Raw genomic sequence first — 20,240 nt, 5'->3', positions numbered from 1 at the left:
TTTAAGTAATTTGTTCTTTATTGAATATCCTATGAAATGGAAGAATTGTAAAGAATTTTAACTTAAATTGCATAAGATTGCAAAACTCGACAATTAAAATGTCAACTTATAAGGCTTTTCAATTTAAAAGTAAATATTCTTGTGTAAATAAAGATTATTAAATGACATTAATTAAATCTAAGCATGGTTTACTTTATCATGGAAAGAATAGAAGCAAAGCGAATTTTTGACACTTGAACAAAAAGATGTTCTATGGTGTCAAAGTGCAGTAATAATTTATAGAAAAAAAAACACACAAACAAATCAGTACTACAGTGTCTATAAATATACCTATATTTACATTTCGTTATTTGACTAGAGTAAAACCATTCTAACAGATAAAAATTACGGGCTCATATATATAAAAATAAAACGAGAAACGAGAAACACTTATGAACCACATCAGCAATATGTACATAACATTGAGAATGGATATGGGGAATGTGTCAAAGAGACAACAACCCAACCATAGAAAAACAACAACAGAAGGTCACCGACAGGTCTTCAATGTAGCGAAAAATTCCCGCACCCGGAGGCGTCCTTCAGCTGGCCCCTCAACAAATATATACAAGTTCAGTGATAATGAACACCATACTTATTTCCAAATTGTACACAAGAAACTAAAATTAAAATAAAACAATACTAACAATGCATTTAGTTATTTGGTGTATCATGCTTTCAGGACTAGTCCTCCCTTTCCCAGCGTACTCTGCACAGGGATGACTGCAGGGGCGGATCCAGTCATTTTCCAAAGGGGAAGTTTCTACAATATGTCTCCATTCAAAAGCATTGATCGTCAAAAAAGGAAGTTTTCAATCCCTTTCAATCCTTGATCTGCCACTGTAGACTGCTACTTCCATCACAAACATAATCCAATAATGTTTGTCAAACATTGATTATGAATTAATTTCCCTCCGATTGTAAAAATATGAAAAGGTACAGCGCGATATTAAAATTGAACTTCATTTTAAAACAGTAGAGCAGGATGTCGTGAGATCCAAGGTCGGAGAATTAGTACACAGAATTTATGAATGACATTTAAGTCACAAAATGCATGTGATATTTGTCACTGGACGTAAAAAAAACAATGATCAGTTAGTCCAAACTGTTTTAGTAACAAAACATCATGATGTGTTCATTGTTGAAGGCCGTACGGTGACCTATAGTTGTTAATGTTTGTGTCATTTTGGTCTTTTGTGGATAGTTGTCTCAATGGCAATCATACCACATCTTCTTTTTTATATTACCCATTTAAAACTGTACTGAAGTTCACAGTTAAAAATCGTCGTGTGTGCTCTTGATGGTTGGAAGTTCTAACAAAGTTTCTTATTTTTTTTATAAATATTTTGGAATATCCAATCTAACATTTCATATATAGTTAAAAGCTGCATTTTTTTTTATCCCTTAAGGAAAATAATCCTACAAGAATGCTTTTCTAAAACTATCACATACATTTAAAATGTTCATAGAAAATGAGGTCAAGGTCAGATAAACCAAACACTTGACAGTCGTTCCATACACTAAATATGCGTTAAACATAATTGACCTTTTGCACAGGAAAAAGTTAACCAGCTGGAAAACTTAACATTGATCAATGAACCATAAAAATTAGGCCATGGCAAGATGAACCCGGTCAGACAGAAATGATCACATTACAATCATTACATGCTTTAAAAGAATATAAAGATTCGCAACCCAGGTTCAAACTGGATATATGCATTGTGGTAAAAAGCATTGTGTATAAGTTTCAAACAATTTGGTGGATGCAAACTATATTGCTTCGCTGAGCACAGCCTGATACGACCACAGAGGTCAAACCCTGAACAGTTGGAGCAAATTTGGACACAATATTCAAGTTTGATACTGTCTGAATTTGGATTGTGATTAAATTTTTAACATAATATAGGTTTCTGACACACACAACAATGTGGTCAAAGATCTTACAAATGAATTACACAATTACTCCCAAGCCAAATCCCAGACTTCCCTTTGTGATATGGAACCTTGTGTTACAATGTCAGAGATATCCTTACACTCATGCACAAGTTATTGTCCGGAAAATACAACAATGCTTGTTTTGGGCCCCTTTTTGGCCCTTAATTCCTTAACTGTTGGCATCATAACCCCAACCTTCTACCAGTGGTATTAAATATTGTGGTAATTTTTCAGAGCAATCAAAATACTTATTCAAGTTATTATCCCGACACTAGAAAAATGCTTGTTTTGGGTCTTTAATTCCTCTACAGCTGGGATCATCATCCCCAACCTTCCTTTTGTGGTATTGAACCTTCTGAAAAATTCATAGAGATCCATTCCCTTAAACTAAAGTTAATGTCCGGAATGGGTCTTCGGATGACAATGCAGACGACACCATCATACCATTGTACGATCCCATATTTATTTTGTGGTTGTATAAAAATGGAAACCAATTTCAGGATGTTTGTGAAGACAGACAGGAGTAACAATTAATACCACTCCCAGTGACAGAAGGGTCATAAATTTAGTCTTTAACTCACCAGCAAAAAGATTCTACAGGAATTCTTGTAGATCTTGTATTGCTCATCATTTTAGTTGTTTAGTATTTAGTTTCTATCTATCTGTTGTGTGGTAATTTCAATAAGTTTTTGTCATGTTTTACAATGCAATAGACAGTCCACAAAGAAGACCATGTCACCCTACATTGACCCTGAGCCAATCAGTCTATGCTCTTACTCATAAAGATGTGCACTTTGCAGAGTTAGTACCATTCTGTTATATGAATATATTAATGAATATGTCAAGGAGACTTCTTCAAACAACACACAAGTTGAACAATTGTACACAATATATACATCGGTAAAGAGCTCACCAGAGCTCATGTTTTGTCTGTTATTATGTATACTATATATATGCCAACTCTAAATAAAATTTACTTACTTACTTACATCACAATTAAGTTGATCTAATCCTAAGTATCAGGACTAACCTCCTTACAGCATCAAAACTTAGATCAGTGAAGCATTAAAATGAGGTCTATATGAAGTGATTCATGTCAGGCAAGTATCTACACCTCCAGATTATTTCAAAGAACAGATATGTTTTACCTTTTACCTGTAGAAATTGAAAAGACCACTTCAAAAAGGTTCCTATTTTACTCAGTAATGACCATATTAATGAAGAATAAAAAAATATGTAATACATTTATTCAATTCAATTTTCTTTATTAGTATAAACAATTCATTCATACATTACAAAATTCATTAACCATTACTCTCGCTCATTCAATAACATACAACCAAACAACATCTGTACATCTCTCTATCTCTCTCATACAACTTACTGCATGTACAATTCATTAATCAATATGCATCCTTTCTTCTATTAAAGTCATGATGTTAAAGTGATTCTTTCAGTGACTTTATCACCTCCCTTGTTCAGCAATCTTGAAACCTGATTTACCTCCCCTGACTGTCTCTTCTAAATAACTTTGAAGGATCACTTATAGTTTTAAATGTTCTAGAAGAGCAGATGTGAGACATGGTCCTAAGTTTATCAGGGTTCCATTTAGAAAGGTCCTCAGATTATTCAGCAATCAGTTGTTTAAGCATTCGTTAAGACAGCTGGTTCCCAGATTATTCAGGGTTCAGTTTAGATTTATTCAGAACTAATTTGGACAAGACTCCAGCTAGGTTCCTGTCTTGCACAGGAATTGTTTAGAGAAGGTCAATCATGAGTGAAGATAGGGCCCCATTTAGCTCAGGGATTGTTGAGATACTCAGTTTACCCATTGAATATGTGTAGACGGTCCCAATTTGCTAAGGGATATATTTAGATTATGGTCCCATTTCTTCAGGGAATAGTTTTGACAGGGCCCTGTGAAGTAAGGGACTAGTGAAGACAAGGTCTCACTTTAAATAATCAGGGACTAGTTTAGACAGAATCCCCCTTTACCAAAGGATAAGTTTATTTTTATTTACAAAATTTAGAAAAAAAGAACTATTCAAAAATAAATTCATGTAAAGTAAAGCAGATTTTTAGTTGATTCTAGAAAAGTTTTACAAACATTCCAATGTAAAGAAAACACACAGAACATGCATCATTTAATCTGTACTTGCACTGACTTTGTCAGTAAATCACTCTACTTTCAATAAATACATTGTATAATATACATGATCTTGAGGTTCTATGCCCATTCTAATTAGAATACTGGACATACATTTAGAACATTATAAATTCTACAAGTTGTCATCAAAGGAAGTATGCTCGTTCTTATTAGAATATTCATACTCATCACATTGGATATAACACACAGTTTTGGAAAGATAATTAACATAACACAGATTATGAATGGATAACACTGAATATCACATAACAAATTGTGTAAGGGATGATAATTATCTTTTCACAGATTATGTATGGATTATCGTATTACAAACTGTGTCCCAGAATCTGATTGACAAACACACTAATGTATACATGAGAAGGATGCTCATGGATGCTGCACAGGATATTGTTGTTGTTGTGATGAGAACCCGAGGCCAACTCCCCTCTGTGTGTGAGTCGTCATTCGAGCGAACTCATAGTCTTTATCTAATCTTGAGAAGAGTTCATCGTGTTGTTTCTTTTTCTCCTCCACATTCTCAGAGTTGTCTTCCCCATCTTCTTCCTCTCCACCTTTCATTCCCATTAGTTTACAGAATTTAGCTTTCGTTTTGTCATCAGAATTAGATGCCAAAGCTGCTGAGGTCTTCCATTCTTTTTCCTTGTCCTGAAATATATGAATCAAAATTGATCGAAATCACTAGAGGAAAGATTAGATGATTAGTGTTCATAATTTGTGTGCAATGAGATGGTGATAAGAGTAACTGTGTATGGATGCCTTATTATTATCTTTTGAATATATGTTCAATTTTCCGGCAGAAAAATGTGTGAACTTTTTAGTTGATTTATACTTCCCATGTAATCAAGGTGTTCTTCATTTGCTCTCAGTTTTCTTCAACATTTGTATTGCGACATCACAAAATAAGTAAATGCCTGATGAATTTACATGAAATGCATATACATTTTTCTACAGATCATTGAAAATATATAGTTGATTGAATTGTCAGTCATTAAATTTGAACAATATGTTCTCCCAATCTGTTTTGATTTAAACCAATTCTTAGCAGCCGATGAATTTGAACACACCACATATTGCTTAATTTGATCTTACAAAATTTACTGCTTTATCATGTTTATCTTTTACAATAATAAACTTGGAAGTTGGTATTTTCCTTCTTATAATATACACTTAAATTACAATCTTATATTTCAGACTAATTTTCTTGTGATCTTTGGAAAAGTTTTTATGAAAACACTTCATCCTACCTCCTAGTGGGGGTTTAGCTTTAGACAATAATATGTTTATACCTGATAAAGACTTACCTCCTTGTGGTCTTTAGCTTTTGACAATAATATGTTTATACCTGATAAAGACTTACCTCCTTGTGGTCTTTAGCTTTAGACAATAATATGTTTATACCTGATAAAGACTTACCTCCTTGTGGTCTTTAGCTTTAGACAATAATATGTTTATACCTGATATAGACTTACCTCCTTGTGGTCTTTAGCTTTAGACAATAATATGTTTATACCTGATATAGACTTACCTCCTTGTGGTCTTTAGCTTTAGACAATAATATGTTTATACCTGATAAAGACTTACCTCCTTGTGGTCTTTAGCTTTTGACAATAATATGTTTATACCTGATAAAGACTTACCTCCTTGTGGTCTTTAGCTTTAGACAATAATATGTTTATACCTGATAAAGACTTACCTCCTTGTGGTCTTTAGCTTTAGACAATAATATGTTTATACCTGATAAAGACTTACCTCCTTGTGGTCTTTAGCTTTAGACAATAATATGTTTATACCTGATATAGACTTACCTCCTTGTGGTCTTTAGCTTTTGACCAGAGAAGTTTTCGTTTTTGTACTTGTTCTGCATATTTTAATGGATTAACTGCAGCTGGGTTGTAATATTTGGGAACAGCTATGCCAGTCATTTCTTGTGCCTATAAAAAATATCAATTCAGAAATAAAATTGAGAATGGATATGGGGAGTGTGTCAAAGACAACTCGATCATAGAACAGACAACAGTAGAAGGTCACCAACAGGTCACCAATGCACTGAGAAACACGCGCACACTGAGGCCTCCTTCAGCTGGCCCCTAAACAAATATATATACTAGTACAGTAATAATGAACGCCATACTAAAAACCAAATTGTACACAAGAAACTAAAACTAAAAATAATACAAGACTAACAAAGCCAGAGGCTCCTGACATGGGACAGGCGCAAAAATGTGTTTACATAAATATAAATAAATCATTAAAGATTTAAATACATATATATGAAAAATCATTAAAGAGACTGAAAAAACTTTGATTTAAATGGCAAGGTTATTCAATAAACCTCTTGAAAGAATACTGGCTTAAGAGGATGCAGCAAATATTTGTTGAGTTTTTTCTTTTTTTAAATAGCTGGCATGTTTGGATGATCGAAGGGAGATAACAAATGTATCATTTCTGCTTTCTCTATCAATTGAAATAAGTGCAGACCCTTTAAACATTTGTTTTCTCGTTTTCAGTTGCCCTTGTGACCAACAGCAATTCCAGTGTAGAAAACTCTCATATCTTACCTTCTGGTGCATGGTTGCCATGGTTTGAAGCAGTGCCATCTGTGGTGTAATCCCTGAACCAGCTGATATTTGTGAGAAAACGTCTTTGGAATTTAATGGAAGGTTGCTTGGTTTTTCTTTAGGTAACTCTGAAAAATAATATTAAAAGACAATGTATACATGGCAATTGTCATTTACCAGTAACTTAAATGCGATTTGTTTCGTTTGTTCTAATTCTACATGATTGAATCTTTCTATTCAGTAGTTTTTGAGATAATGACAAAATTACAAATACTGTGTTATTCCTGAGCATGAAGTGATTTTTCTGTCATTAATAAATATGTACCATATTGTTACTTTCCCATTATATCCCTTGGACTATTGCTTTGAATGAACACTCAGAACAATACCTTTTCCAGTACTGTAGACTCATTTATTTTCGTGGATACCAATTTTCATGGTTTGAGGAAAATTTTCATATTCATTGATATTTAATTTCATGGTTTTGGCAAAGTCTGCGTACATTCCTTTAGAAAATTTGAATTCGTGGTTTCGATGTACTGACGAAATCCACAAAAAATGGTATCCAACAAATATTAATGAATCCACAGTAATCTTATTGTTGTGTACTAACCAAGTTCTTTTCCATCAATGCCTTCATTGTTCTGTAATATTTTACTGGCCTTGAGAAGTTGTTGTCTCATTTGATCCTTGAAGGTGAAAGGTTTATTACAAGTTGTAGGACTTCTCCTGGCTTTCCTATCTGGGCTCCTACTCCTACGATGTGCAGGACTTCTATGTCGATCAGGACTTCTATGTCGATCAGGACTTCTATGGCGATCAGGACTTCTATGGCGGTCGGGACTTCTATGATGCCTTCTGTGTGGACTTTTGTTTTTTCTTGAGTGTCTATCACGACTTCGACTACGACTTTTCTTATGTTTTCTGTGACGGTCTTTACTGCCACTCCTTTTTTTGTCGTGTGAAGAATGACTCTTTCTGTGTTTATGGTCTCTTGATCTGCTTCTTTTGTGCCTATGTGATCTTGAAGGTCGTTTCTCCTACAAAATTTAATTCTAATATAAAGACTAACAGGTGCAATACATCTTACAAGTTATTGAAAACATTGCTGTTATTAAGAAAGAGCTGTTATTGAAAAAAGAATTGCCTATATGCACAAGGCCTTGTATTCTCAATGGCAAAAATTGGAGTAAAATGCTTCAAGAGAGAACTTTTTACTCCCTCCAGAACAACCATTTTAAATCTCTCTAACCTCTAAATTTTGTGTGAACCTACATGTAATCAGTAAAATCTCAAACTAAGGTCATTGTAGCAGTCTAACTGTTTTATTTCTCAGAATTGTTAGATTTCATCTGTAAAATGGTTGTGATATTTTCGTGACTCTGGATTGAAGAGAAATTTGTTTATTTTCCTAATCTAAAGATATTTGGTTGAAAACTTTGTACCATTTAACATGATATATATATACAAAAGGAATACAAGGAATAATTTCTTTTTTTATAGTCAAAATAGAAACACTCTACTTTTGTGCATTGAGGGAGACAAACCTTTCTTTTATCTCTACTTTTAGATCGCCGTCTGCTGGACTTATGATGGTGGTCTGACCTGTGTTTATGAGATGGGGATCTTGATCTGTGTTTATGTGATGGCGACCTTGAATGAGATCTTTTCCTTTTTGAAGGACTTTCCCTTGTCTCTTTTCCAGATGGTTTCTCTGGTTCATTTTCTGTTGAGTTTGTTGATATTTTCCTTTCTTTTGATTTCCGCTCAGGTGAAGATGATGGTGACCTGGATTTTGAACTTTCCCTGGATGACCCAGAATCAGATGACCCTGACTTTGACCTTTGATCTTCATTCACCTCACCAACCTGTCAATAATAAACATTTTGCTTTTGTCTTCGAACTATTCACAGTAAACAACCATTATCAGCAGTATAATTTCATTTCGTTTTAAAACATACAACAATATTCTTTAAAGTAAGATAGGCCAAATTCGTGAAGTATAGACCATATAAAGTCAACAATGATCTGTAGTATTTAGCATTGTGTAATGTTATCATTCCCATTTGGAAATTGAGATGAACTCAGGAAAATATACTCATAGATACATTTAATATGGAGGATCAAAACCAGGGACAGGCCAATTTTGAAAATAAAACTTATTGAAAACAGATCCCCTTAGAAGTAACGAAATTTAAACACTGATAATATTCATATACAAATGATTTTCACAAGTTTTCCCATGTGTAGGGGGTTATTCATCAGATGTGCTGTAAGGTATAACATGTAGTTAGCATGGCAAGTACTTTGTACCAAGTACCTTACTTTATGAAAAGCTAAAGATTCACACGAAAAGAACTTTAACAGAGGTTATTGCCACACTAAATTATAGTTCAAGGTAAAAATCAAAATTAAATTGGCTGCAGTCCTATAGCACAAATTGTTATTTTAAGAGGTATCATTTGTGCCAAATAGTACTTTTTAAATGTATCATTCTTGCCAAAAATCATTTTTTAGATGTATCATTTGCAGCAAATATTTTAATTTAATATTTTGAATAATAAATCTTTCTCATATATCCCATGCACCATAATAATCATGAGAAAAAATTCTTCTAGGAGCCTGTATCTCTCACCTGACTTATTTTCCCCCTGTTAGTTTTGATGTAGTGTTTTCATTTTCTGTACATCAAGTAGCAATGTTTGTAAATACAATTTTGTAAATCCACCAATAAGATTTGAGACTTGCCTGTTGTGACTTTCTTTTTTCAACAAGCTAAACAAAATTTTACATTTATCATAGAACAGTTGATTTTTAATTTAGCTAGCTGGGTTTGATTTTGAAATAGGTAAGTGGTTTTACCAAATCTTTTCCAAGATTTAAAGTAGGATTTTGGGGAAATACATGTACATTTAGCAAATAGTTAAGAGTGTGTGTACTTCTTATCAGCATGAAATTACAGATATGGTTTACAAAGTGTCATAACTCTGCTTCTTCGTTAAAATTTAAGTTATTGATGAAAAAAGGCATCACTAACTTTATAAAAATTCAAACAAATGCATTGATTCTGAATAAAATGTGATACATGTACATATATTTGGTCAATTTTGTTTTTAGACCAAACAATATTAGACTGAAAAATGCCCGATATTTGAAGAAAAACTGGTATAACTGGTACGCTGTGAACATGTGATGGCTGGCTTGTATTTTTCAGTTTCTTCACTAGAATCCATACCGGGCAACTTTACCTGTTTGTCTGGGTACTTACGTTGATCCGACACTGCAGGCAACATAACGTCGCCTGATAACTTCACTCAAACTTGATGGCAGAACTGGTTAAACCTAATGTATAGGCAAGTATCAGGTCAGATTAATGAAGAAAACATGAAGACAGGGACAATATGTTTATGGGAACAATGTATGTTTGTCAGCTAAGCACTATATATATATCTTGACACCCTTTTAAACCTGATGTACATGTATCTGTTAAAGCAGCACATTGTTCCAGGCAACAACAACAAAAAATCATTCCAGTACATTAAATATGACTATTAGAAATTACATTTGGTAAAAATTCACTGCCTAAAAACATTGGACTTCTTAAAATTGAACTTTACAAATTGAAATATTTTTTTTATTTATCAGTGTAGGATACAACTTTGTTAATTTGTTCTAGTGTAAAATTCAGGCCATCAACAGGTCATTGTACTTTACATGTTGTTTGTTAAATCCTTTTTAGCCTGGCTTTGACTACAAAAATTCAAACCGTTTTCATTGAAACAATGTTTAAAGGTTTTCCCTAGATATGCTAGATGTATTCAACTTTCAGAATTTCTTCATCTAGCTACCATGTCTAAAAATCAAGAACTTTTTTAGAACTCGTCGAGCTTCAAGTGCTGCTTTTACAGTTACAAATAAATGAAGAAATTTGATTTTCAAACTTACAAATTTCTTATAATATTATAACTTATACATCTGTAAAATCTTGTTTCATAACATGTATGATGCCTGTTTTTTTTTTAAACAAAGACATCTGTATCACTAATTTGCTTTAGCTTGGCTTTCAATTATCTACAACCGTCTTACTTACAACTGGAAAACATGGTGCAGACTTTCCCATTAATAATTGTAAGAACACAGTATACACTTTCTAAACAATCTAGTATATCTGTAAGGCTGTGGAAGCCATTACAAGTCAGCAAGAAATCTGTTACATTCAAAACAAGATTTTACTCAATTCACAATCTACACCATTTTGACTCTGGTCAATGTTTACCGCTCAATCTGCCTCAGTAAATATACCCTTGCATAAATTCTTATTTCCTTGTTAATAATGATAGTCAGTTTAATTTCATTGTCAAAGCTTTCTCACTCTTACAAACTTTGTGTTTTCAAAATAACAAGAGTTTCTGTAGTGAGGTCAAGTTTTCACAATAAGTTTAAACTAATATTTAATACATGTAGAAGTGACCTTCATGACCTTAAATTCTGAATTTGGTTATTGACTAATGTGACTGGATAAAGTTTTAACTCAATTGATGTCATACATGTATGTAAAAGGTAATAGTTTGTGAAGAATGATCCGGTCACTCCTACACTTGATAACGGAGTGCTTCAGCTGACAAAGGACCCGCCCAACTTATAAATTTAAATCATTACCATTCATATATATTACCTCAGAATTTTGTTCCATGATTTTTTTCACACTTTCTGCTAATGAACATCTACCAGTGCCTACAAAAGGACAAACAAAAATATAATACAGGAATTTTCTACGTATGTTCTAGCATGGCTTTACTGTGTAACCAAAAGGTCCTGATTCTGTATAAGTGTAACCAAAAGGTCCTGATTCTGTATAAGTGTAACCAAAAGGTCCTGATTCTGTATATGAAATCTCCTGTTTTACGGACACAAACCTAAGATCTCTGTGTTACAAAGCAGTACTGTTATCATTTGAGATAAGTACTTCCCTAGCTTAACCGCTTACTTTTTCTTATTTTTTTTTTACAAATTGGGACTGAGAGTTGTCTCATTGGCACTCAAAATTCTCATATCACATCTTGAAGATATGAGAATGCCAATGAATTCTTCTAAGCATGACTTAGTATCTTCTAATAAAGGGAAGCAATCCTGTTATAACTGCATTAGGATGAAAAGCTATGTATTTAATTCTTTACCTGTATTATGTACAATATGATTTCTTTACACGGAATAAAGCATTGTAACCAAGGAATCCATGGAATGAAGCATTGTAACCAAGGAATCCATTGCATAAATAAGTAAAACAATTCACCTTTCTGACCTGTATCTTCCTTGTTTTTGCTGCCGGATTCATTGGTCACATGATCTGTCTCTGTTACCATGGTTGCTGACTGGTTCTCTGTTTTAGGCTGGTCCCCAGAAATCATTTTCTCAAACATACTGTACTCATCTTCCAAATTTGAGTTCTAAAAATGGAAGATTAATAAAGAAAATAAGATTTTTCTTTCAAAGTATTTAAAAAAAAAAATCTGGAAAGAGAAATATTCCTGTTGAAAAGTAACTATCTTACCATATTGATTATTAATAATAGGAATGTTAGATCATGCTAGTTTGTGAAAAAGTGAGGCGATTTGTCTAGACTGCTTCCCACAGTCACAGGCGATTTCTAGTCGAATTGGCACCTGGTGAATTTGGCACTTGATGTAGTCAATTCGGCACCCATGTTAAATGTTAAATATATATGTTGTGTACCAGATGTAAAAGATGAGTACAGTATGTTTGAGAAAATGATTTCTGGGGACCAGCCTAAAACAGAGAACCATTCAAGTATCCTCATCCTTATAAGTTTTTGTACAAGTTATAAGTTTTTTGACACATTTTCTTACGCCAAGTTATACAAGTTTATCTTTAAAAATGTTCTAGTTCAATGTTTTAAATTCAAATTCATATACTATAACCTTACATTTCGTGCTATTCTCCTTGTCCTCACAATTAAAATGAAATGAGGATACTTGAATGGTTTAAATTCTACTTTTAATTTTCTCCTGATACTATAATAATATAAACAATATATATCCATAAAAAAAAAATTGTGGTCTAATTATGTTTTTGTATTAATTCTCACTATCAGATTATATCATATAGTTGTGAAAATATGACAGAAATATGTGAAACAAAAGCTGGTGTACATGTTACATTGTGTTCAGCAGTTCATAAAACACTTTCTCCATATAACATGCACAAAAACTCTGTACAATTTATAATTTGTACAACATTACAACTTAAACTCTGTATGGTGAACCAACGCCTGTGTGAATCATTTCGAAAGAGTCCCTGAAGAATAAAACATCAATATAAACTCTACCTGTATAGTATACTGTTGAGTTAAAAAAAGTTATTCACTATGAGTATGTACTCGATTAAAGTTATTAATTAATTGAAAAGAAAATTCATCAAAACATCAGTCACATGATAATGTTGAAAAAACTTTCAATGATTAACTTTTGTATTTCTTCTGCTTGACGCTTTTTAACATGTAATGCAACCCTCAAAATAGATCATGATCAAATTTATACATTTTTAGAATTATTTATACAATACAATACAATACAATATATACAAAACATATATTTATTGTCAATCAAGGACGCCCTAAAAGAGCAGTATAATTACAAGCAATTTGTTACAATGATTATTATCAATTCTTAATGATTTGCAAATGACAAAATATAGAATAAAGAAAATGAGCCCAAAAGTAAAATTAAAACCACAGATATTTATATATGCATATATTGATCACTATTTATATATATGGACCATAATTTGGTATTCAGCCTTTGGTTTCTTTTTGTATCCTTTTTTATAAGTTCTAAAATTTTAACTTTTATTTTGTGGGTTGTGTTGGTGTTAGAATAGTATGAATGGAACAATTGAGTTTTTCGAGAAAAAATTAATACATTTTGATTCACCGTTTACGTGACATGAAACCAAACAGGAAACCAATCTTTATTTTCTTTATTTTGCACAATATAATTCAAAAGGCATAAATAAACACCATTACTAGTGTTACTTGTTCATGTTAATATTTAAAATCTATTTTCAATGATATATTAAAGTTTTTTTTAAACCGGACAGGAAACCATAAGAAACCAAAAGCATTTTTTTAGTTTTATTTTATTGCAAAATCTGCTTAAAATAATCTGAACAGTATACTTTTTCTTAAAATCCATCTTAAATGTAACAGTATTATAAAACTCCTAAATATGTGCTTGTTTTGAAAACAATTAGTACAATTTATTCAGAATTTTCCATATTTTCTTCATTGATACAGGATACCATAATCGTTGTATCTTGATGTTTAAGCCAAAAAAATGTATTTATATTTGGTTTTGATATTCCAGTTATATACAATTTATTCCAAATCATTGGCAATTTAACATTCTTTAAATCCAGTAAAGAAAAAAACTTTTAACTTGGAATTAAAATCTTTAAAATAGGCACAATGTGATATTTGTGACCTGTACACCATCTACATGGTTTCCACATTTTAACCTACTTTAGTGGGCTAAAATCAATAAAGTACTTCCTTTCAAGTCATGCATGGTAAAAGTTTACTTCTCCTTTGACAAGTTTATTGCGTTTCTGATAAGTGTTTGCAGAACATGAATAAAAAATATTAATTAAAAACTGTGACAAAGATTCCAACTTTGTACATTTCAAGTGTAACGGTATATTAACATGTATTTTTTATTAAATTATATTTATTCACCTAAAATATCCAGTAATATTTACTGCTGAAGTTAAATCAATCCAAAGAGCATTGGCACAATGATAAGAGACGTAATTTCAATTGATTTTTCCAAGGACTCTTCACGTCATTATCGGGAAACGAAGTGTGTTCTTACGTCTGTCAAATATGAAATTGATTTTGTCAAGTCATTGGGCATTTATTTTCACACAGGATCGTATGTAACATTATGCATATAGGAAAAATAACAGACCATCGGCGCAATCTCTTTGACAATTGTATTTTCCTCTTTTAAAAAAGACGAAACAAGTCTACAGATTATGTTTGCTAACATCCCGTTGGAAACAAAAACAATGTTTAGACCTAGTATTTCGTACATCCGGCCGTAATGGCGTTATCACATGTTATTCACATGTTTCACGTATGACCGGAAATGATTAGAACTTAAGGACAAAAACAATTTTAATAAATAACTGGACTGCTGTTTTGTGTGAAATGTAACGCATAACGATAACGTAATTTTCTTACTTAATTATTACGAAGATCAAAACAAGAATGTAAATCATCTCGGATTTACCTGTTTGAACATCTCGCGAGAGTTCATATTTGCATATTGTTTTTAAGAATTCTATTACAACAAAGCAGATTACATCATCTAAAAATTGATTACGAAATCGGACACAAAAATCACGCCACTGTTCTTACATCTGCTACATAAATACTTAATAGTTCTCGGCATTTTCTTCTCACTATTCTTATTGGTCGATGTTCTTTGTTATTTGAAAGCAAAAATTACGAATTTCCCGTTGACGATTATCTATAAATCAGTCAGCGTTATGCTCTTCGGAAGCAAAAAATAACGCGAGAAACGACACAAAAATACGGTTGTAGAATCTTTGAAATTCGTATATTTTAATTTTATTTCTAGGGAAGAGTAGCATACACTTGTATGTTGATAAAAATAATGGCATCTTTAGATGTAGTTGCAACTTTTCTTACAGTAATTCACATTTTATCACTTTTCTATAGTTATAGGAAACGGAGCCCAATAGCAAATTATGGTCCATATCTGGGATTATTAAATGCTAGTATACTTAAATTACTATTAACTTAGTAAATAGTTCCAGTACCATATATTATTGGATGCCGAATTGACCTTAAATAGGTGCATATTTGACTAGATGCCTTTTTAACCAGATGCCGATTTGACTTTAAAATTTTTCTATGGGTGCCGATCTGACCAGGTGCCGATTTGACTTGTACCCGTCACAGGCACAGACACATGATTTTTTTCACTTTCAGACCTAGAGCTGATGGCATGACATTCACACTAAACGAGGATATTTAAGTCTTTCAACAGCAAATTAAAATTGATAATGGAAAAAAAAATTCTTCCAAATTAATTGAATAGAAAATGAAAGTGAAACACGAACTTGAGGAAGAAAGGTCAGATGGGGGAATTTGCCTACATTTAATTTCCGGTTTTTCAATACTGAAGATAACTGTGTTTTATTGTAAAAAATAGTTTGAAAGTTGAAATATTTCGAACCTGTTCGTCGTCACCATTGTTATTTTCAGACAAACTGTGCATAGGTTCTGAAGAATCTTCGTCATAACTTGCCAACATTTCCATTTTGTCGTTCAAGTCCCCGGATGATAATTTTGGATTGCCTAAAACCAGAATCCGTGTCCGTTCGCCAAAAATTGCGTCCGCGACCCGGGTCCGTTCGCACCTTTGTGTTGACTAAAATTTTAATCATGTTTAAGTAATCAAACATTATTAACATTAAATGATTAATCTAGAGCAAAAGTCTTAAGTCAGAACATGTACAGCCCGTAGACGTGACGAACCCACACTACAACGGACTACAACAAGTCGAACAAAAGTCATACATAGGCAAGGCTTACAAATATCAGACTGAGACCTATCAAAAATGGACTATGCACATCTCAAATATAGCCAAGAAAGCCAATTCGACGCTCGGTTTTCTAAGAAGAAATCTACGCTACTGCCCAAAAGATTGCAAAAAACTCGGACCGCGGGATATATATATATCATATCATTATAACCAGAGACATATAATATGTCTCTGTTATAACTATGGCCTGAATATCAGAGACCGTAGTGGGGCCATCATATATATGGGACCCATATATATACACTACATGATATAAATCAATTGGAACGGAATAAAACGCGAGTTATAACTATACAACCTACAATCGAGAAGAAAAGTCAACGGCTGATATTTCTATACAAAGTGGTTGAGGGGTTGGTCCTAGCTATTCATCCCGACGATTTCCTTGTTAAAAGTAAACATTAGAGGAAAATCATGCCTAAAACATTTGAAAATTTTGTAAGTGCCAATATAGTGACAAATTCAATGAAGAACAAAACGATGGCACTTTAAAGTATTCCTTACAACACCGATCCATATAGTGACTCTTTCTTTCAAAAGAGCATACTACATTGGAACCAACTGGAAGTCCGTATTCACTATTGTATGCGCAGATACAGTTTGGAGCTTCAAGGCTGCTCTCAAACACCGTCAATAAAAATCTTGCAAAATCTTGCAATTAAAAGTTACACAGAAAAAACAAAATGAACGGAATTCAGTGTTCTAATACATTATTAATATTATAATATGTAATATAGAAATTTAGGACTTTTCACTCAGTCAATATATGGACCTGTTAGAGTTGTCGGTCAATATAATCTGAACAGGTCTATATATAACGTATTGACCTCGTCATGGTCCATGTATAACGTATTGACCTCGTTATGGTTCATGGCCGAAATGGCTCAAAAGGGCATAAGTTTACACCAAGGACCTTATGATTAGTTTAAATAAATCTTATGTAAACGATAATAACTGTCTTTTGCTATAGATTTACATATTAAAACGGTTTTACACGGGACGTATTATGGTATATTGTTGTTCGTTTATTCGTCCGTCCGTCACGGTCTGTTCGTCAATTCATTTAACTAATTTCAAGTCAATTGACTACATTTAATTAGAAACTTATAATATGTTAAATATTTATTACAATCCAAATTCAGACCTATATCAAGCTTTAATATTGTGTACATTCTTGCACCAGCTGTTCAGGGCTGGACCTCTGCAGTTTAATAAGATTGTGATGTACCTTTGGTACCATCTTACCAGTGTTAATATTCCACAACTCGTTTGCTATTCATTGTAATATACAGTTCATCTTAGGACTTTTCTATGAAAAATTGAAAATGAAAATACGTCCGGCATAGTAATATTTCTCACTTGCTTTAAATATTTTGTCTCGGATTATTTATAATATCAAATTTGCAGTAAATATGTTTGTAAATACGTGCAATCAGTTGATATGGAGATCTTATAAGATTTAAATAATGCAAGGGCGACTACCGGTAATAAATTTGTGCAATTAATAGTTGATTTTTTTAGAACTCCAAGAGAAAACGTTACGTTACATATACATGTATATATACGTTACCGTTAAAATCGACCAAAGTTAATTAATACTATGATAGAAATCGTTTCCCAGCATTAAGACTGTATTCTTATTGTATTGTTTCGTTTTTGCAGACCAGTTGTTTTAACTCGATTTTTCTACTGCAAGTATCCAAAGAATTGAAATTGCACCCACGACCTTTGAACCCGATTTAAAAAAAAAAATGCACCATTATTTCTTTTGACGACGGGGATATTTGGAAAGTACACATTTTTAGCTTTCCATTGATATATATAATAATTTAGCCGTGTGTTAGGTAGATGCATCAAAAATGTATATTTGGCTCTCATATCACTCGCCTATTAGTAAAGATTTTAATAAATGTGGAAACGAAAACCTATTTACGAGTTCATGGATTACGTTCGTTAAAATCAAAACATCACAACAAACACGGGCATATATATTTATTTATAGTGGATTGGGAAACAAGTTTTGCAACTTATATTAATCCCTTTCCACTTTGCGGGTGCGAGTGCTGCCTTGAAGCGGCATTAGCCTACTCTTTTTCGAAATCTACAAGGGTGTCTTTAACGTGCAAGAGATATGGCTCTTGCTATGGCTCTCTCTTAACAAGGGTCAGCCATTTATCGTCCCCGTCCGACGGACTATCATCGTTTCCTCAAGACCATACTCGCAAATGGTGTCAAGGGAGAGCCGAAAATTGAGTTCCTGAAATTTTCATCCCAAACGGGAATCGAACCAGGAACCTTTGTGTTAGTAGTCCGATGCACTAACTACTACACCACGGCTCTCTAATTTAAATCACTTAATCAGATATGATAAGAGTACTAACTCACATTTTATAAAATCTGCAACAAAAAAGATTATTTTGATATTAAACATCACAAGAATACGATCACTCATTAAGGTCAAACTGTGTTCGATTTTGCTGTAGTCGGCCGCCGTGTATCTTGAAATATCGAATTGATTATTAAAACAACACTTGACGTTCGGCTACTTTGGCACTAATATACCAACTTATTTTCATAACTTGCATCGCCGGTTCAAACGAGAACAAGGTCATCCTAATTTTGGATTTCTTATGTTAAACTATATACTATTTAAAAGTATTCCGTTAAATGACAGAGAGTTCGGACTATTGAGGAGAGGGACTCATTGGGTGTTAGACCAATGGAATGTCTGATTATTAAGGTGTTGGGCTATTAAGGTGTAGAAATATTGGTGTGTCGGGATATCAGAGCTGTATTTTAATTTGTATATCTCATCATTCTCATCGTCCAGACTTGGTTCATTTGTCAACATGTTCTTACAAGGATCACTTCCTTGGCAAGGGCATAACTCAGTCCAGACAAGGTTTTGCTCAAAGCAGACACAAGATCTACTACAGATTGGTTTACCTTTTCAGGAACAGACCAAATCTTGTGGAAAGTCGGATGACATCATACCAGTAAATAGAATTGACATTGGACCGTTGCTGCCTTTTTGTCAACCAAAGTCATACGGAGAACCTTTGTGGGGTTATGCTTCGTGTGAGGTCATCCATACTTTTGCCTGAATGCACGCTATCAAGATATGTTGCTTGAAAGACGCTTCACTTGGTGGAAGGCGAACAAGAGCAGAGTCTTTGCTGGTCGCCAGTCTGACACGCAATTTATTTAAATCATTTTGACAAGATTTATAATTTCGTCGTGTGTGCCATCATTTTCATGAATTAGTCCGGGTCTTGCTTTCATCTCTGCGGTGAAATGTCCTACAATATGCCTTGTTGGATTCCACCTGATGAGTGCAGACTTTTTTCTTTTTATACCAACAATGCCTCCATTTCACTTGCTGTCGTTTATTACTGTTGTTATTTTCTGTTGCCATGTCACTCCACACCCCATTAAAAGTACCAGTTTTTTTTACGTATAAATAAATAAACAGACCAACACGAAAACTATTTTCAATTTCGGGAGGGAGATCAAGTATATCAACATGATCAAGTATATCAACATGATCAAGTATATATACTGGTAGCCATCGAGAGTAGTTGTTCATGTTGGTCACAAAAAGAAAAGGAAGCATTGAACGAGCTGAACTTTAATGAAGTGAACACAAGCCATCTCTTACCGCTCGAATATTTTTTAGCATGATTTCCATAGCTTGCAGAAACATATCCCAGTATTGAAATGTTGCAGAAACGGAACAACCCCAGTTTTTATAATCTTCAAGAAGAGGTGACAGATATGTCTCGAATAAAGATACAAATTTGGTGATATTAAGATTAAACTAAGGCGGTCATCCGAAAAGCTACTATAGCATATTTGGAGGCTATCCCAAAACTCTCGGCCAAAACTCATCTGGT

At 33.2% G+C, this 20,240-nt stretch overlaps 1 protein-coding gene across 2 annotated transcripts; it reads right to left on the bottom strand.

Moving 5' to 3' along the window:
• Positions 1–3,214: 3,214 nt before the first annotated feature.
• LOC134681115 (arginine/serine-rich coiled-coil protein 2-like) lies at positions 3,215–16,111 on the bottom strand. 2 transcript variants are annotated; one of them, XM_063540545.1, is made up of 8 exons: positions 15,978–16,111; positions 11,993–12,146; positions 11,375–11,433; positions 8,247–8,567; positions 7,313–7,739; positions 6,700–6,827; positions 5,947–6,072; positions 3,215–4,786 (listed from the first exon to the last, which is right to left on the bottom strand). In XM_063540545.1, the coding sequence occupies exons 1-8, from the start codon at positions 16,059–16,061 to the stop codon at positions 4,508–4,510; spliced, it is 1,578 nt and encodes a 525-aa protein (XP_063396615.1). In that variant the 5' UTR covers positions 16,062–16,111; the 3' UTR covers positions 3,215–4,507. The 2 variants fall into 2 exon arrangements, with proteins under 2 accessions (XP_063396615.1, XP_063396616.1); XM_063540546.1 differs by having other exon boundaries at positions 12,002–12,146.
• Positions 16,112–20,240: the final 4,129 nt, after the last annotated feature.

This window comes from Mytilus trossulus, chromosome 8, assembly GCF_036588685.1.
Source record: "Mytilus trossulus isolate FHL-02 chromosome 8, PNRI_Mtr1.1.1.hap1, whole genome shotgun sequence".
Classification (NCBI taxonomy): domain Eukaryota; kingdom Metazoa; phylum Mollusca; class Bivalvia; order Mytilida; family Mytilidae; genus Mytilus; species Mytilus trossulus.
This window is presented reverse-complemented; position numbering and strand designations above follow the sequence as displayed.

Coding starts and splice junctions, on each gene's coding strand:
- LOC134681115 (XM_063540545.1), bottom strand. CDS start 16,061: ATGGAAATGTTGGCAAGTTATGACGAAGATTCTTCAGAACCTATGCAC. Junction 6,828..7,312: donor CATTGATGGAAAAGAACTTG/GTTAGTACACAA, acceptor ATTATTTTTCAG/AGTTACCTAAAGAAAAACCA. Junction 6,073..6,699: donor TGGCAACCATGCACCAGAAG/GTAAGATATGAG, acceptor TATTTTTTATAG/GCACAAGAAATGACTGGCAT.